Below are 18,219 nucleotides of genomic sequence, written 5' to 3'. Positions count from 1 at the left end.
ACTGGCTATGCGCGCGCCCTGGTCGAAAAGTGGTCCTTTCTCGGTGGGCGTCTCGGGTTGAAAGGCTTGGGATGTTTTAGTCGGGTCATTTGTTTTCTTTCGCATGACAAAATATCAAAATGGAATGGGTAGGGTCGGACGGTAGCGTGTTCGATCGAGTGACAGAAATTGCCGGGGTCGTATAGGTCGAAGGGGGCGGATGACACCGCACAATTTCACGAGACCACGCATCTGTGGAATAGCGAAATGCAGGTCGATGTCCTAGAAACTCTTATGCTTGTTCTAGTTGCGACCGACGTGAATGGCATGTACTCCTGCTGATTTAGGAATGCATGATGCGGAGGATCGAGGTGGGCCCCAGCAGCCTACGTCATAGCTATGGAGGGGAGCTGCCGCTCCTCTCAACAACTTCTTCCTACCCACCCCGCGCCGCTTAAAGACCAATTGCTGCCTGCATCGCTTTTGACTTTACTCCAAAACTCTCTCGCAAACCACTTCAAACTTTCAACTTTCCCAAACAACCATCATGTCTTCCAACCTCATGGACACTGAGCCCGGTGGTCGCAGCACGCAGTACGCCTTCCCTTCATGTGCACCTATTGTCCGCCCGTTTTCTCACCACATACAACGTCGTTTCACCTCCGCTGCCGAGCTATTCGCTGACATTCACTCCAAAATGACAGGTACGAGTCTATCAAGACCGTCACCAACCCCACCCCCAAGGAACCCGGACAACTAGGCCGTACGTGACACCCAACCGACCGACCCAGACAGAACCCCTCAATCCCTCCCTCTTCTGAAGAAGGAAAAGAACTGACGTAACCACATAGACGGCTCCTCCACCACCGCCGACGCACCCAGCTTCGGCTCCAGCGAAGCGACCAACAAGACAAACACTACCGGCAGCAACACGCACGTCTCGCCCGCCGAGAAGATCCGCTTCGGCCAGGCCGTGTCCGAGGAAGGCGGCGTGTCGGGCTACACGGACCCGACGGCGGCGGGCAAGGGCGGCGCCACGCACGAGGGCGGGTTCGGGGGCACGGAGGCGCTGGTCGAGGGAGGGGGAGGAGAGGACGACGAGGCGCAGCGGAGGAGGGCGCAGGGGTATGGCGGGAAGGGGGATATGGATAAGAGTGTTGGTGCGTAGGGTTGGAAGGGAGGTTCCTCCTCTTTTTGATTGATCGATGTGTTATGTTAATGATGATTTATTTTCTTCTGACTGATGGCTTGAGTGGGGATGTCGTGACGATTGTAGGGTGAGTGTGTAGGTGAGATGGATGGCAGACCACACTGAAACTTGATAGATGCGTAACAACTGGTCTGGAGTAGTGAGAAAGTGCTTCTGAAAATTTATGAAGTGTTGCTAGAAGAGTAAGTGGATCGTGGTGAGTAAACTGAATTGTGGTTCTGCTCTAATCATCTCGAATTCCAACCTCGTTTGAGAAACACTTCTAATTAAAAACTTCACTGGCTTTGGCAGTTGCCACTCAAGATTCATGTTTATTCAGGTTTGTACGATACTGAAGCAATATGTATAGAGGACCGTAAGTCGGTCCGAATATTTCATGCATCACTTCAAATACGAAAAAGAAAGGAAAAAGCACAATAACCTCACCTCCTTATTTTCTTTCCCAGGACTACCACACCTACAACGCATGCAAACCCCTCTCCCCACCCACATCGTAATCATCCGCCGTTCTCCTCGTCGGCGACATATGAGAGCAACCATCGGAGCTCGCCTCCGCCTCCCCCCATTCCGCCTTCTGCGACCCGCCGCCACTGCCGGCGCTAATGATGCCCACCTCGCTCTCCGCCACACTCTCGCGGCTGCATCTCCTCGTCACACCGTCATCATCATCACCACCACCGTCATCGCGCACCGCCCTATCCGTGACCCGTCCCCTCGTTTTGCCCCCCGCTGATCCCGAGAAGGCCCGCATGCGATACACCTTGCCGTCGTCGGCCTCGGCACCGCTGCTGCCGTCGCCGCACCCGCTGTACCCTCTCGGCCTCGTCGACGAGCGTCGGTTGACGGCGTACGCGGCGTACGCGGCGGCGGCGGAGGCGTTGCCCGAGGAGGACGAGATGGTGCCGGCGATGCGGCCGGCGGACCACTCGAGGAAGGGCTTGAGGGCGGGGATGCAGGCGGCGATGATGGCGATGGTGCTGTGCAGGTCGGTCCACAGCCAGTAGCCGGTCTGGTCGTAGGAGGTGTCGAAGGCGGCCGGCTTTGCTGGTGCTGCTGCTCGCGTCGTTGCGGTGGTGTTGTGGGGGATGGAGGAGCGGTGGAGGCGGCTCGCTGGCGACGACGACGATGCTGAGGTAGACCGGGCTTGGGAGGCGGCGTAGCGGGTTATGCTGGCGGCGATGACGCTGTTGCAACATCCATTGTCAGTCTTTTCCCCCTCGGGGTTGGGCGAGAGGACATTCTGGGTGCCGGGGGACGTACACGATGCGGAACGCGAATAGCGTCTGTATCAACCACTTCTTGCGCCGCGGGATCCGCACGTTCCAGATTATCCAGAAGGGCAGCGCCATGATCAGCGCTTCGGTCAGGCAGTCGACGACGGTCACGTAGAGCCAGATCTTCTCGGGCAGGCAGGAGCCGGCGGGGTACGCGGTGGGGTCCCAGGGATGCGGCATGGGGCATTGGAAGGCCACGACGAACTCGGAGCTGAGGGCCCAGAGTGCGATGATCACGGCCAGGGCCCAGGTTATACGGTGATGGATCTGGGAGGAATTGATCAGTTAAAGCGGGAGGGGCAGGATTGGGACTACTCACTTTCTTGACGGCAAGCCGCCGGAAGAAGATGGTCATTGAGATCTTGGCGGTTGCGATGACAGCGATGTAAAGGAGGTGCTGGGCGTAGTTTGCCTGATCATGTTAGCCAGACTTGTCCCCCCTTTTAGTGTCGGAGATGTACCTTTGTTCTGGCGTCGTTTTGCTTCTGCGTCAAGGTGGCTTGGTGCTTCCCAAGCCCACCAAGTTGTACAGCCAGCGCTAAGGCTACAGTCGCTCCAATATCCATCAACTGCGCAAAAGAGAATGAGTGATGTGGGGCGTTTTTCGTTGTGAAATTCAATACTGACCATAGCCGCGCCCACCATGATATCCTCAGTACGGAGCTCACGTGTGGCAGTGTAGCGGATCGTTAACCTGACGATGACCAAGAGGATAGCCAAGGCCATCAAGGCCCAGCTGACCGGCTCAAGATCCTCCACGTGCGTTTGGATTCCCATGGCGCGCTACCAGACGGGACGGACCACGAAATTGAAGGAAGGGATGTTGACTGACGTGATCATAGGAGCGGCAAGGAAAAAATAAATCTAATGTGTTGGTTATGTTTGCGAGGATCCTGCCTCGTGGATGGAAAAAAGATAGGCAGGTTGGATGCGGAGAAGTGAGGAAAATAGGTCGAAGGTGCCGACTGCCCGCCAATGGCGCAAAAGACATATGCAAGACGGCGTCGGCTCTCCGGATGCGGAAGGCTCGCCAACCCTTACATTAAAAACCGCCACCTCGGCACCAACTATGAAGGGGTCTGCGAAGCGAAGGGGCCAATGGCAGGCCGGACAAAGCAAACATGCAGTAGTAACCCAACCGGCAATTTGCTGATGGAGTCAGCAACTGGAGCGCTAGTTACTGAAACTAGGGAGACGTCCGAACAGAAACATGAGGAATGACGGTACGGCCGGGAGTTCGAGCTGACGGAAAGCAGCACCGTTTGTTTCATTCACAGCGGAAGGGCCAGGCGGCGGGAAGAAAAGTGGGTAAATGGGATCCGGCGCGGTACCGCGATGCGTGGAGGATGTGCCACACGTGAAGATCTTTGATGAGCCCGTAGCGATCAACCAGATGACACTTTAAAATGCACGTAGAGCAGCATGCATCGGAGAAGCGGTATGCTTTGCATGTAAGCATGTCACACTGAATGCAGGGAAGAGCTATAGTGCAATGCCATGTGCAAGTCAGATTCCTAGCTAGTCTATTATGCCCGCACGATGGACGAGGCGTGTCAACTCTGCCTTACGAATGAACTGGCGGCTCCGCCTTGGTACATGTTCGATGCAGCCGCCAAGGCCGGAGCTCGGATAGAAGTTATGGGTTTTCTGGGCCTCGAACGGACCCGGTGCGGCTGCTGACATGCCCAAGAAGCTTGGGGCAGCGGGAGAGAACCGCAACGGTAGCTCGTTACGGGAGAGCTTCTAGAGCCCACGGTTCAGGGGAGAGTTTCCGGAGGTGTTGGGCGGCGGGGCGCGGTGGCTGCAGATCTGAGACATGCAAAACGGCGTTCTGCCAAAGGTGGACAATCGATGACGCGGACTCGATGGTGCAGCGGTGCCGGGAGGGCGCTAAAATGGCTCCCGCTATGCGATGTCGGCTAAGGAACGACGATTCGGGCATGAGGCTTGGAGCAAGTGTGGTCTCCGTGCAGGTAGGCGTGTGACTGGAGGGGTGATTGGCCAGTCGAGGCAACGGTGGGTAATCAGGAGCCTGGGAGCGGGGAGTCTGATGATCCACACGTTGCCGACCGGAACTTCAGCCGACAGGAGGTTGCCATGCGGGAGATCTCTGTGGATAGCGCTGGCGAAGGTGGCCCTGGACGCAGGTTTTCTTTTTTTTCCTTGAAGGAAAAACTGAAGCGACGCATAAGTCCTAGAGATAGAGACGACCCGACGAGCATGGGGTTCTTGTGGACTGCCCGAAAGAGCTGATAAGTGTCCTAGAAAAGCTGCATGCAGCCAGCGGTTCGGTCCCGAGTGAGGCGAATCATGGAGGTAGTTGAGACGGGTCGAGAGCTATAGCAGGAGGCACGGCAGCAAAGAAGTCAGCAGCATGTTTCATGGAACCCTGCGTCGATCCGAGTCGTCGTCAGCAAAAGCGCCAGAGGCGTAAGTGGTTGAATGTCGGCGCGCGGCCAGCAAAAACAAAAGTTAAAAGGCAGAGGATTTGAAGAGGCCGAGCCTATGCAAGTCGCATGAGTGTAGCAGCGTCAACCGTGACTTCGATTTTTTCGTTCTCCAGCGCCTCGTTTGACATCAAGAAGCAACGCGACGACGGACGGCAATTGCGGGCCGCGGCACGTGAGAACGTGGCAGTGGGGCGGGCAGGGTTGGAGCAAGGACTGCGGGACGGCCACGAGCAGCTGGCGGCGGAAAGGTGATGCGGCAGCATCTCAAACACTGAAAGCAAAGAGAATTGAGATGAAACGAGATGGAGTTGAGTCCGTCGAGCGCTGAACCCTGAGCCCTTCAGCGGCTGAGTCAGCAGGCAGCAGGCGGCAGGCAGCAGGCAGTCGCCAACCCGGCACACCGGACCCCGCAGCGATCTCCATCACGACATCCACACCGACGATGAGCTGTCCACTGCTCCAACCCCACCCATGCGTAATGACACACCCACCAGCCAGCTCATCGTTGCCAAGCCGCTTCACACACCGTGCATGAAGATTCAGTTTCGTCACAGGCCGAATACTGCTACTGTCTGCTATACTGATGAGCCCGTCTAGCTGTTACGATCTTGATCGAGCATCTGCATGATGGGCTGGAGCACGTAATCGGACTACCGCAAACAAGCTCAAGATTCTCCTTCACGCTATGCCAATGACGCTGCTATTCCGCAGTCTTCCTGATCTACAGCACTTGCATTATTCGCGTCATGCGTCGCCTTGCTTCTTAAGCTGCACAATGCCCTCCCAACCCTCTCTGCAACTTCTTTGCCCGCCCCTTCGCCCTCAAAATGCCCACTTCACTCGCCAGCGGTCCCTTCTTGTCCCTTCGCAATGATCCTTCCCCTGGCCGCCAGAGTGAGCCAGAGCCCGTCGTCAATGGCCTTGGCCTTGCTCACTCCGTTCCCTACCGCCCTTCCATCTCTTCCGCCCCCTTCTCCTCACTAAGAACTGGTCCGCCCAGCACTCCTCACGACTCGCACACATACGCCAATGTCCGTCCGAATTGGGGGACTCCCTCCAATGGCATCAATGGCCACAGCGGCACTACCCAATATACTTCCGACGAAGATTTTCTCAAGCTGGGCAGCCCTCAGCAGGACATTCTGCTCCTCCACGGCCCGCGCCAGAAATATTCGCTCGAGAAGGCAAAGGAAATCCCCCCGCTCAAGAGCGACGACGAGATCCTCGTCCAAGTTCTCGCCATTGGCCTCAACCCGGTCGACTGGAAAGGCCCAGACCACGATTCCGGACAGCCGTCATATCCATGGGTGAACGGTAGAGACTTTGCCGGTCTGGTGGTTCGCGCCCCGCGCAAGCCGAGCCGCGTGCAGAGCGGCGACGTCGTGTTTGGGCCCTCGACCGACTACCGAGACATTCGCAAGGCTGCGTACCAGGAGTACGTTGTGACGGCCGACTACAACGTTGCCCGGATTCCCAAGGGCGTGTCGGTGCACACAGGTGCTGCCATTGGCGTTGCCTTCGTCGCTGCTACCATTGGCCTCGGCAGCTCGTTGGGCGTGGATTTCAGCTCTTTAGCCCGGGATGCACCGCTTGGTCCTGACCTGTATCAATTGGTGCGCTCCGTCGATCCTAGCCATTTCCCCGACGACGTGCGTGCCGAGGTTTTCGAGGGTATTGCTTACGACGAGCGGCCGACTCGTGGGGAGTGGATCGTGATTTGGGGAGGTGAGTTCCATTGCTTCGGGCGTCACCTTCGATTTCCATGTACTGACGACGGATAGGCTCTTCAACCACTGGACTATTCGCCCTCCAGCTTGCCAAGCTCGCAGGCCTCCGCGTCATCGCCGTCGCAGATGTGGCCAAGAACGGAAAACGGCTCATTGATTTCGGTGCGGACATGCTAGTGGACAGATATGATCACCAGCGCGCCATCGATGTGATACGCAGCATCACCGCCAACCAGCTGCGCTTCGCCATCGATGTAACCGGCAAGGAGTCGGCCACGCATTTGCAAGAGCTCTTGCACACGTCTGCGGCCGAGAAGCGTGCCCATCTGCTTGGCTTCACCGAACTCCCCAAGACAAAAGTCATCGACGTGCAACAGCACAGTGTGCCCATCAAAATTTTCCACGCCGCACCCGCCGTGGGCGAGGCCGTCATGACCTGGATCGAGGAGCTTCTGGTCGCCAGAACGCTGAAGTTCCCGGAAATCGAGGTGGCTGACGGAGGCCTTGCCGGTATCAATATTGCACTCGACAAGATGAGGAGCGGTCTCGTCAGCGGCAAGCGTCTAGTCGTGCCTATCACCGAGTCTGTTTCTCCCAGTCCTATCATCCCCAATGACATCAGTACTGTATCTGTAGACCTCCCTTCGGATGATCTTGCATACGCCGACCAGCTCAATTCCGACCCTGGCCGCATCAAGTTTGCCTACTGGGTGCCTAACGTATCAGGAGTAAGTTAACTATCAAGTAACACGAGACCAAAGAGGAATACTGACCTTTCCGCCAGGGCCTCGTTATCTCCAAGATCCCGCAGCGCACCAACTGGGACCTCAAGTCGAACCGGCGGTACGCGCAGACGGCGGAGCGGGTAGGCTTCGAGTACGCGCTCAGCCAGATCCGCTTCATGGCGGGCTACGGCGCCGAGAACCAGCACGAGCCGGTGACGTTCTCGCAGGCGCTACTGCACAGCACCGAACGGCTGAAGCTCATCGTCGCCCTGCTACCGGGGCCATGGAACCCAGCTGTAGCAGCCAAGCAGCTCGCATCGCTTGACAACTACACCGACGGCCGCGTCGCCGTCAACATCGTTTCAGGCTGGTTCAAAGCCGAGTTCACGGCCATCGGGCAGTGGTGGCTCGACCACGCGGAGCGGTACCGGCGCTCGCGCGAGTTCATCGAGTGCCTGCGCGGCATTTGGACGCACGACGCCTTCACCTACAAGGGCGACTTCTACCAGTTCCACGACTACCCGCTGAAGCCGAAGCCCGTGCCACTCCCGGGTCGCCTGCACCCGGAGATTTTCCAGGGCGGCAACAGTGTCGACGCCCGCGACAACGCCGGCGCCGTCAGCGACGTCTACTTCATGAACGGCAACACGCTCGAGGGCTTCCTCGAACAGATCGCCGACGTGCGCGAGCGCGCGCGTAGGCACGGCCGTGCCGGCAAGGTCTCGTTCGCCGTCAACGGCTTCGTTATCGTGCGCGAGACCGAGGCCGAGGCTGTCCGCGTGCTGCGCGAGATCCAGGGCAAAGCCGACCCGCTGGCCGTCGAGGGCTTCCGGCAACAGGTCGCCAACGCCGGCGCCGCCTCGAAGGAGGGCGGCGGTATGTGGGCCGACTCCTCGTTCGAGGATCTGGTCCAGTACAATGATGGTTTCAAGACGAAGCTGATTGGCACCAAGGAGCAGGTGGCAGATCGCATCCTGCTGTTGAAGAGTATCGGCGTGGATATTTTGCTGACGGCGTTCTTGCATTATGAAGAGGAGATCAGAGCATTTGGGGAGACGGTGTTGCCGCTTGTGAGGAGGTTGGAAAGGGAGGGGAGGGGCAGGGACCCGGAGTTGGAGATTAGGTTGACGGGGCATGTGTATCGGGAGCGGAAGTGATTGATTGGGTATGGTACCACCGTCGCCGCGGCTGACGTGGTGTAGGCGGGGAGAAAGGACTAGGTTTTGGTAAATTGGAAACGAGGTTGCGAAGGGGGAAAGTTGCTCGCGAAACTGCGGGACTAGTCAGCGTGATGGGTCTGAGGAAGCGTTGAAGGTGGGCTATTCGCCTTTTCTTTCTTTCCTTTCTTCCTGCTCGGCTTCGCAAAATATCTCCGAGCACCGGCACTGTGATATTAGTTCTATTTGTCCTTCTCCTATTCTGTTGCTATGAGAATACAAGAGTTGTATGTGTACTATTTCTTGATATACTTGCAATAATCGAGAGATAAAGTTGGAAAAGTAAACCCTAAGCAGAAATCACCATCAGCCACAAAGTGGTATGCTAGCCTGAAGAGGAAACACTAGCAGGTGCTGCCTAGACACCGTCGTCTCCAGCGCCACACAGTATCTCTCCGCAACGCCATGGTCCAGGCGACAGAGGGCCTCAGCGCAAGTGTAGGAACAGAAATCGTTTCCCCAGCATCCATCTATAAAAGAGCATGGGTAAGTGGCACGGAATCCACAACCGTCACTTACCATCCCTTCCCCTTCTTCATCATCGATCCTACTACCACTCAATCGTGTGGGTGTGTTCTAGCACTCCCCGGATAAGAAAATAAACAGGAAAATAAAAAGAAAGAGGCACAAACAAACCATGGCACGCACAAAGGAATGGGCCCGACCCCGTAGGAAGGTCAACACCTCCTCCTGCGCCCCCGACGACGACGACTCCACCATCATCCGGGCCGAGATCATGCGCCTGGAGGAGATCCGGAGAAAACATGGCGACGACAACGGCGACGATGACAGGTCATGGAACTATGCCCCGCAGTTCGCCGGATGGATCCCCGTCGACCGTGCAGTCGGCCTCGATTACCTCAGGGATCGTGGCTTCATCAAGGATGAACCACAGCAACAACGACAACAGCGCCTAAAGGCTAAGCTCTGAGCGTTTGTCGGCCATCTTTCGGGAGAGGAAACACAAGAGATTCGCCGCTGCGATCAACTGACCGGTTGGGGCTCGTCGCGAGCGCGCGCCGGGGGTATGGGTGGTGGTGGTCGTCGTCATGCGCGCATGATGGTGCGGCCGCGATGACGGCGGGGGCTTCGGAAACCTTTGTTTCGCCGCGGCGATGGTATTTGCGCAGGGTTTGGTGGCTCGGGTCGTGCCGGTGCATGGGCTTGTGGGAGGGGGGTTGGTTGGGTGGAAGGAGGGAGGGCGACGGCTGGCTCGCCGGCGTGGTTGTTGGGGGATGACTTGGTTGTTTCAGCTGTGGAAGAAGGTCAGGCGTATGTGGTGTGGGAAGGAGGGATGGTGGATGGGTGGGTGGATGCGGGATATCTTCTTCCCTATCTTGTGTTTTTAGCGGTTTACATGCGGCGATTTGAAGTGGACTTGTATGTACGAGGAGTCTGAGATTGAATGAACTTTCGTGGGGTCTGAAATGGTCGCGAGCCACTTACGATTGATTCTCAGATCGACCAGAAGCTCGTTTTGTCTGTGGGTGACTGGTGAGTGGGGATCAGAGTGGAATGAAGCGCTTCATACTTGGACAAAAAGGTGCGAATATCTAAGGGAAGAGATGATACCGTACTGTACGACACGAGTGAACTTGTGGTCGTCGAAGCGAGGCTGATGTGACCTGTCGATCTGTGAGGCAGCGCCTGAAGACAAACCTGCATATCTGCTCAGCAGAGAGATAGCGGCATATCATGCAGATCGGGATAATGGGCCACGCGGACACGCCGTCGGCGTAGTGCAAAGGTCCCGTCCCTGGCAGTTTTCATACGCTTACACGCACCGAGAGCAGATGTGCCTCATACCCCGCACGGCAGCCGGGGAAAAAAATTCACTACTGCATGTGATGAAAGTAAGCATCTCACATCCAATGCAAGTCATTGGCGGCGAGTCATCATTCACTAACCCAATAAGACGCAGGAAGCAGGCGCTCATCTAGTAGATTTGGCATTACCAATACATTATAAACGGTGAGACCTGGCGAATGAGCCGTCTCATGAACTATTTCTTCAAGCCCTTCTCGGATAGCTCCGTGCGCATGGTGAAACAAAAAGATTAGGAGGTGATGGTGCTACACCAGTCTCCGTGCTCCCATTACACTTCCTCGGCGCGGACAACTCGCTATTGCGCCGCTTATGCGGTGACAGGTGCGGAGCAAACAAGACCAGCAATTCCCTGTGCACATTCGCGTGTTAGTAAAGTCTCCATAACATTGCCGGTTCTTCCGGCAAAAGGGGAGGTGGTACATACCAGAGACAGAGTGCAGCACTCGGCGGTCCTGCCACTCTCAGAGCAGTAGTCCTGGAACTCTTGAGCCGTGGTAAGAGTTGCGGAGGCTAGTGTGTGTATGTTTGAGTCAGTAAGATTGTTCCAGGACGGAAAGGTCATGCTCCAATGTCTCGGGAAGAGGGATTGGGCAGTGACGGGGAGAGACGGAACGTACGCTGCGTGCAGGTGGCGTCGGCAACACCGATCACATCAAGCTGGCAGCAAAGGGGCGTGCCGGAAGAGCAGAGGGTGCTCTGGCGCTCCTCGAGCTGCGTGGGTGCTGCGAGAGCAACGGCGACGAAGGTGGCGATGGCGGCGAAGCACTTCATTGTGAAGGGTTTGTTGATTATTGTTGTGGTGAAAAGAGTGGATTGTGATGATTATACTGGTTGTGCTGGATGTAGTACTCAATTGCAATTGCGTGAGCGCCTTCTTATACTCTTCAACTCAGAGAGCGTGTCACGGCTCGTCACCCTCCTTTCCCATCATCCGTCATTCGGTATCACACTCTCCACCCTTGCTACTACGCGCGTTCCCCTTACTCTCGTCTGGTGGCGGGACGACAGAACGCTCTCGGACTAGTCGGTCCAGCGTGGCTGGACGTGGCGGCGGAGATGATGGTGTTGAACCCATGTAGCAACGCCTCTTAACACGATGTTTTAAGCTATTTAGTTGGTTTGGTGGAGTAGGAAGGCTGTAAAGACAGGGCCACTGTGAGATCCACGACGTGGATAAACCCCACCGGTGAGCGAGATAGGCGAGGGGATTCGTCGGAGGGATGCGCTGGGCCGCTTTTACATCGTGAGACTCACGGGAGAACGGGCGGCAGAACATGTGTGGTGCAGCGCAGATCGCCAGCTGAGCAGGGGAGGGGAAAATGGAGATTATTTCCCATTGCGCTCTCAGGCTCTGCCGTGTTTTCCTGCTTGGATGTATGCGAATGACGTTGAGCACGGTGGTTGGAGGGAGCCGGCCGTCATGTGATGTCATGGGTCGGCGTTGCATCCAGATGGATGCCAGGCTTCCGCTTGCCACGCCTCCTGACGATCATTCCGGCTGGCCGTTGAAAACTCGGCTTGTTCCTGCCATACTAGGTCCGCTATGTTTGGTGATAGGCATAAGATGGCTTGTGCGTATAACGGGATGATCAGCGATTTTCCAAGATGCGAGGCGGCATTCCCGGCACATGGGCCAGCCGTTGACAGGGGTCGCCAGGCGTAGCAACAACTGCAGCCGAAATCTAACCCGAAATTAGCACCAATCTCCCATACAGACAACCCTAACCGTCGAGCTCTGCCTTGTTTACCTTCCCTAACCGCCGAGACCTTAGCCTTGGACTTATTAAATCTTTCCCCACAGGAACAAGGCGCAAATCAAGCCCACCGCCCTGCCACTCTGCACGATGGTCCCTCGAAATAGAAACACTGATCTTTTGCGAACTCAGCACTGTAAGCCTTGTGTGTTTTCTGGTCCTTGGCCACCGCCGGTTCGATGTTCTTTTTTAAGCATATGCGTTCCCCAGCACTGGCTTTTTCACGTCGCCACTGGAGAAGGAACAGTGCCCGACCGCCCCAGAAGTTTCGTCTGTCGGCAATGCCCCCCATTGCAGCGGCAGCTTCTCGGAAATTTCCTCTGGGGGGTGACAAGCCGCGGAGATGGCCGCACTGCAGCCGCCGGCAAATGGCATGTCCGAGTCCAGCTGCCGAAACCCAATGCCAACCCCGGTTAAAAGAAGACAGGCTCCAACAATCGACGTCAGAATCATACCCAGCGGCGAGAACCCACACGTCGTAACACTCTCAAACTGCACGTGAACTCCGGCGCTGCTCCACGTATCGACCTTGGCAAGGAATATGCTCTGCGACACAAACCAGTGGAGGGCCACCGAGTAGAGCATCAGCGGCGCGCCGTAGCGGTAGGGTAGCTGCAAGAAGTACGTGCTCCTCTGCTCGCCGTGCGGGCTCGAGACGCGCAACGCCTTCCGGTGCCGCGCAAAGCTAGACCATTCCCGGGCCAGAAGCATGCGTGTGCAGAGACCGTTGAAGAAGACGTAGATCACCGAGAGGATGAGCTGAGGTGAGTTGGACACCAGAATTGCGGATATCAATGCGCCATCTCCGCTCGTTGGAATCGCCCACCCCGTGATCATTGTCTCTGACCGGGTTTGGCCAAGACCAAGGTTCCAGAGCGAGGTGATACCACTCTGTCCAAAGCTTGATTTCAACTGTGGCACCGCGTAGCCGAGTAAGCCGAGAACAGTGGCGAGCGCGACTATGAAGCTGATGCGTGTTAGAGAGGCTTCGTAGGTCAAGGACGGAACTCACAGAGAAACAGTAATAAGCCAGTGTTGCATACTGGCCGTCTTCGACCAGCGGATTCTTTGCGGCCGGTACGCCATGGGTGTCTCGATAGCCTGAGACCAATCCTGACGCTTCCGACTACGTTCGAATTGAATCCGGGTAGCCAAACACATGCTCCTTGTCGTGGCGTCGGGTGACCGGATGAAAGACGAAATAGCATCTCCCAGCGTAATGAGAGGCTTGTCATGCATTCTAGAGGCGGCGTATGCCATGCAAACAAGCTTGACGGCATTGAAAGCGATGACGATGCACAGAACTGGAAGGTTGAAATTCAGCCTGCACTTGGGATCCACCTTCTCGCTCCGGCAATAACGTATGCGGTAGCCATATACGGTCCAGTCCGACGCATCAGCCTCAAGGCCGCCCACCATGTTGCTGCAGGGAGAACCTCCCATGTCCAACTCCCCATACCAATGAGAGCAAATCCAATAGTAAGGCTCGGGATTGATTGCGTCGTATTCCTCTTTCTTAAGCTGGTACGAGTCCAATTCATACAGCGAGGAAGTGGTATTGTCGAGCTCGTCAACGACGAGAATAAGGTTACGGCGAGTGGCGAGGAACTCTTCCGCATAAGCTTGGATGCATTCTTTGTTCTCCAGATGCTCCCATTGAGGTGCTTCTTTCTGCAAGCTGTTTGGGTCGGTGTTCCAGGAGCCTTCATTCCAGGAGATGCAATTTCCGGCAATGTCATAACCATAACAAGCGAGGTTCCGATACTTATCAGTACCAGGGGATGGAAATTCCGAAGTGTTGTATGCAGCGCCCTGCAGGTACTTTTCAGAGGCAAAATAGAAGTCGTAGTCATTGTGCGCCAGGGAAGAATAGAAGACGGAGTTGTAGCTTCGGCAGAATGAGCTTGGCGTCGGTGGAACAACGAGGGATACTCACAACAAATGAAGCGGCAGTGAAGATAGAACGAGTGCTATCCACATGAGCAACTTCCACCGCCGAATGTATCTGAGGTTCCGCATGCTCGGTTGACCGATATCAAGCCATGCGCCTCGACGATGGGCCCGATCGATCTCCCCGCGAGTTGGTGCGCACAAGCATTGCATGACGTACTGGCTGCCACCCAGGAGCAGTGTGCTGAGGACGTTGATGAGAAGATGGATGCCGATGCTGAACTCGTCAACATCATCACAGGAGCCTTCGTAGACGTGACCGTTGCTTTTCTTGCCGGCTTTGAAGTACGCCCAGATGGCCACAACAAAATTCAAAAGGAGGACCGATGCAGCGGTAATGGATGCGAGCATTGCTCCGAAGCGCCAAGCCTTTGGCCAACGGGACGACCCATTATGCCGGGGATTGTCGTCCAGAGCTTCATCGTCATCATGTGGCTGCAAAAGAACTGAGCGTGAATCATCCCTCGATGGATTCCTACTCCATCGGCCAGTGTCAGAGGGATCTTTGCCATCGATACTGGCGATGCTCGACAAGCGAGAGTAAGCAGGTGTCAATCTTCTCAAGGGGATTCTGCGACACGGTCAGCTTCTGGGGTTCACTCAGGTCGAAAGGCCATACCTCGATGTGTCGTCCATCTGGTTTCCAGAGAAAAGGGACTCAAAATGTCGAAAGTGTCACACATTAGCTGAAGATTGCGAATATGTACGTTGCAAAGAAATCCGCCCCAAGTCGATCGTCGCGAATTGGCCCCCAACCAGACGCTCTGGCAAGAAGTTGGCCTGAAGGAATGCCATCCTGGTCCTAAAGCCGCGCTTCTGCAGGTCGCCATTGGCTGCATATTATTGGAAATGTCCGACTCGATAGGGGCTTGGAATATCTGACGATAGCAGTCAGCTAGAAGGCAAGTCGAGAGAATTAGTGGCCGCCCCAAAAAACGCGTCCTGTTCCAAATTGCTACGCGTTGGGCCGAAGAGCCACCGACCAGCCTTAACTCCGGGCGCGACGTCAGCGGCCAGAAAAAAGTAATCTCTCCCGTCAACCACAGTCCTCCCAAACCGATCGCTCACCATGTCTTCCACCTGCGACGTCTGCCGCGCGCAGCCGTCCAAGTACAAATGCCCTAATTGCACTGTCAAGTAGTATGTACGCGCCCGCAATACCGTTTCTTCTCCGCCCGCTGCATCATCCTCCATTTGTTGGCTACTTACCACTTCCGCCCCTCCACCAGCTGCTCGCTCGCCTGCTTCAAATCCCACAAACCCACCCACGACTCCAATGACAATCCCTCCTCAACCACCGCCACCGCCACCGACACCGCCACCGCCGTAGCCACAGAAGAACCTCAAACCTCAACCACCCCATCCACCGCACCAGCACCGCCCACAACCGCCGCCGCCGCACCCGCCGACGAAGACACCACCCTCACCGCCCTCCTCGCCTCCCCCGCCCTCCACCACCTCCTCCGAAAACACCCCTCCCTCCGCCCCACCCTGCGCTCCATCTACGCCTCCACCGTCGAGCCCGACCCGGACGACTGGGCCGACCGGCAACGCCACGCTCAGCAGCAACAGCGAAGCTTCAACACCAACAACTTTCGCGGAGGTCGAGGCGGGCGCGGTGGTGGACGAGGAATGGGAAGCAGAGGTCGAGGGCGAGGGCGAGGGCGAGGTGGAGCACCACCGGAGGGAGAATGGGTCGGGCTGGATGGGCAAAAGGCGCGCGGGCCGTGGAGGCAGGAGGCGGCGGACAAGTTCGCCGTGGAGCGGCTGGTGCGGGCGCAGCAGCTGCAGCAGCAGCAGGCGGGCGGCGGCGGGGATGAGGGAGCGGAGGCGATGAGGGAGTTCGTGGCGTTGGTGACGGCGGCGGTTGCGGAGGCGGAGGCGGGGGATGGTGGACGGATGGACGAGGAGGGTGGTGATTGAGAGAAGAAAAGCGCTTGGTGATGTGGGTGGGTGGGAGAAACATGGCAATACGGCTGGCTTGGGCTGGAAGCCAGACCCCGCGCGCGAAAGCATTTTGGCGCTTGGGGAGGAAAGAACAGGAAAGGTGCTAGAGAAGATGGTATGATCAGGTTCCAAGCCCAGTCTCCAGTGTTGCAGCTGCCGATTTGGATGGAAGAGTCTGAGAAGAGATACCGCCTAGGCTGTGATCAAGGCGAACGTGACCGTCAGAGTCGCGGAAATTGAGAAGCGCAAGCTCACTACACATGAGCTGGTTAGTTCTACGTGTGGGCCAGGTCAACGCCTCAACTATAACGTTGAAGGGCTGCATGGTATGATGACAAGACCAAGCCAAGGCTCGTGATAAGTTAGGACATGACGTTACAATAAACCCATGACGGATGTACCGGCGAGGGACATCTAGAGACAAGGATGTTTGTAGTTAATCCCTAGCATAGAAAATGAAGTGACCGCTTGTCATGATATGCATATAATGTCTTCATTGTTCGAGCCTCTTTGCATTGATAACGCAGCTCCACTCCTTGAGCTTTTGAGCCAGCAGCTATGCCGCCTAGCTCGACAGCATGAGCGGCATTTCACAATATTCTGCCCACTCACACCTTGTATCCGGACCTTTTGTAAAAAAGTGTGGTCCCAAGCCTGGAAAGTCATTCTCCAGCCATTCCTCAGAGTTTGCGATAAAGTTTCCTCGCAAAGCTCCTCTTAATATCCTTCCATCAATCACTTTCCTATCATAGCACTGCCTCCCCGGTATGCTCACCCTCGAAGCCATGGCCCTTCAGGTGCTTGCGCCTGAGCTTATCCTTCTTCTTACGTTCTTCAATCTCCTGCTTCTGCATTGCGAAGACCTCTGCCGCCGGTGCTGGTTGAAAGGGTTCGGGGATGTAGTCGTCTTTATCGAGGTCCTGTTTATCACAAGAATGCCCCCAACAGCGGGGACAAACAAGGTTAGCAAAAGCCCAGTCCCAACGAAAGCAAGCGATTGGAAATAAGTGGTGTGGTCAGGGTGAAAAGTGAGCAGGGAAGAGGGAGGGGGTGAGTCGCACAATTTCACCTAGGAGCAGCACGTTCTCGCCGCGCACAAGGAAGACGCCGCGGGGGATGTCGGCGTACAGGTTCTGGCAGAAGATGCGTTCGATGGTATCTTGGAGGACGAGGTTTGCTGCCAGAGTGAAAAAGGAAAAAATGCGTCAGCGGCGGTTGCACATTCCAGTCAATTGTGACTCCTCCCCCGCAGTCCTGGCCACCTCCCCTCTCTCCCTTGCGAGGAGCGAGGCATGAAGTAAGGATTCGTTGTCCCATACCGAATTGGTCCCAGCTTCGCAGCACGCCGATGAGTTTCCGTCCGTCACGCAGGGCGACCATGAGCTTCTCTGCAAACACCACCGCGCGAAGCGACGCACGCGTGTCAGCCTTTCCGTTGTCTTTTTATTTTTTTATTTTTCGCGCGAGGCCGGCGTGGGCTAGGAAGTGGGCATCCATATAGGAAGGGAGACGCAGAAGGCTACTGACTGTCGGTCAGGTCGAGGAGCTGGGCGGCGGTGGTGAACATCTGCGGCGGAAGCTGGGGCACGACTGGCGGCGGCATCGGTTGGCCAGCGTCGGGACCGGGCCCGCCCTGGGGCGGCGGCGGAGGGTCGTTCAAAGTGAGATTTTCCATATTCGCGACGGATGGGTTGTGTGTGTGTAGAGGTTGTGTCGGTCAAGGCCAGTCCATGACAACGCGAAACGTGTGTTTAGTGCGAGGTGCGGGAGGGGCGCGTTGAACGATGCGCGACCTGGGTGCTTGACGTTATGCCGGGGCCGCCAAGCTTGCGTGCGTGTCCGTGCGCGTTGTGCGATGCCTGAGGCATGAGGCCTTGGAGTCTCGCTCCCTTCACATTCCAGCAGGAGACGGGTGGTAGTAAATGCAATATTGAAAATGCTCAAAATGCGTCGAGCCATGCACCGAAATGCACCTACAAAGCCAAGACGTGTACCAGATCCAGAGCCAGCCGTGATACCAAGTCATATCCTCGTCCAGAAGCCCAGTGCCCGTAACGCTCACGCAATGCCCTCAAGCCAATGCCAGCATACCTGCAAGTGCCTGCGCCAATCTATGCCAAAATATTCCCAGGGGTATACTCAAATGTACCAATTCCGCT

At 56.4% G+C, this 18,219-nt stretch overlaps 6 protein-coding genes across 6 annotated transcripts; 3 read left to right on the top strand and 3 right to left on the bottom strand.

Annotated features, from left to right (window-relative positions):
• Positions 1 to 526: 526 nt before the first annotated feature.
• SLS55_006391 (uncharacterized protein) lies at positions 527 to 1,147 on the top strand (the record flags this gene model as incomplete). Its single annotated transcript, XM_066777821.1, has 3 exons — positions 527 to 573; positions 684 to 742; positions 831 to 1,147. The coding sequence occupies 3 exons, from the start codon at positions 527 to 529 to the stop codon at positions 1,145 to 1,147; spliced, it is 423 nt and encodes a 140-aa protein (XP_066631916.1).
• A 1,244-nt stretch (positions 1,148 to 2,391) lies between these two features.
• SLS55_006390 (uncharacterized protein) lies at positions 2,392 to 3,240 on the bottom strand (the record flags this gene model as incomplete). Its single annotated transcript, XM_066777820.1, has 4 exons — positions 2,392 to 2,730; positions 2,783 to 2,875; positions 2,925 to 3,032; positions 3,091 to 3,240. 4 exons carry the CDS (start codon positions 3,238 to 3,240, stop codon positions 2,392 to 2,394), a joined length of 690 nt encoding a protein of 229 aa, XP_066631915.1.
• Positions 3,241 to 5,740: 2,500 nt separating this feature from the next.
• SLS55_006389 (uncharacterized protein) lies at positions 5,741 to 8,522 on the top strand (the record flags this gene model as incomplete). The annotated part of the gene is made up of 3 exons (XM_066777819.1): positions 5,741 to 6,638; positions 6,695 to 7,368; positions 7,425 to 8,522. 3 exons carry the CDS (start codon positions 5,741 to 5,743, stop codon positions 8,520 to 8,522), a joined length of 2,670 nt encoding a protein of 889 aa, XP_066631914.1.
• Positions 8,523 to 9,064: 542 nt separating this feature from the next.
• SLS55_006388 (uncharacterized protein) lies at positions 9,065 to 9,513 on the top strand (the record flags this gene model as incomplete). The annotated part of the gene is made up of 2 exons (XM_066777818.1): positions 9,065 to 9,072; positions 9,255 to 9,513. 2 exons carry the CDS (start codon positions 9,065 to 9,067, stop codon positions 9,511 to 9,513), a joined length of 267 nt encoding a protein of 88 aa, XP_066631913.1.
• Positions 9,514 to 10,716: 1,203 nt separating this feature from the next.
• SLS55_006387 (uncharacterized protein) lies at positions 10,717 to 11,180 on the bottom strand (the record flags this gene model as incomplete). The annotated part of the gene is made up of 3 exons (XM_066777817.1): positions 10,717 to 10,758; positions 10,834 to 10,919; positions 11,027 to 11,180. The coding sequence occupies 3 exons, from the start codon at positions 11,178 to 11,180 to the stop codon at positions 10,717 to 10,719; spliced, it is 282 nt and encodes a 93-aa protein (XP_066631912.1).
• Positions 11,181 to 12,352: 1,172 nt separating this feature from the next.
• SLS55_006386 (uncharacterized protein) lies at positions 12,353 to 14,464 on the bottom strand (the record flags this gene model as incomplete). The annotated part of the gene is made up of 3 exons (XM_066777816.1): positions 12,353 to 13,130; positions 13,176 to 14,051; positions 14,256 to 14,464. 3 exons carry the CDS (start codon positions 14,462 to 14,464, stop codon positions 12,353 to 12,355), a joined length of 1,863 nt encoding a protein of 620 aa, XP_066631911.1.
• Between the last annotated feature and the right edge of the window lie 3,755 nt (positions 14,465 to 18,219).

Source organism: Diplodia seriata, assembly GCF_021436955.1.
Source record: "Diplodia seriata strain FDS-637 chromosome Unknown scaffold_6, whole genome shotgun sequence".
Classification (NCBI taxonomy): domain Eukaryota; kingdom Fungi; phylum Ascomycota; class Dothideomycetes; order Botryosphaeriales; family Botryosphaeriaceae; genus Diplodia; species Diplodia seriata.
Note: the sequence above shows the minus strand (reverse complement) of the source record. Positions and strands in the feature narration are given on the sequence as shown.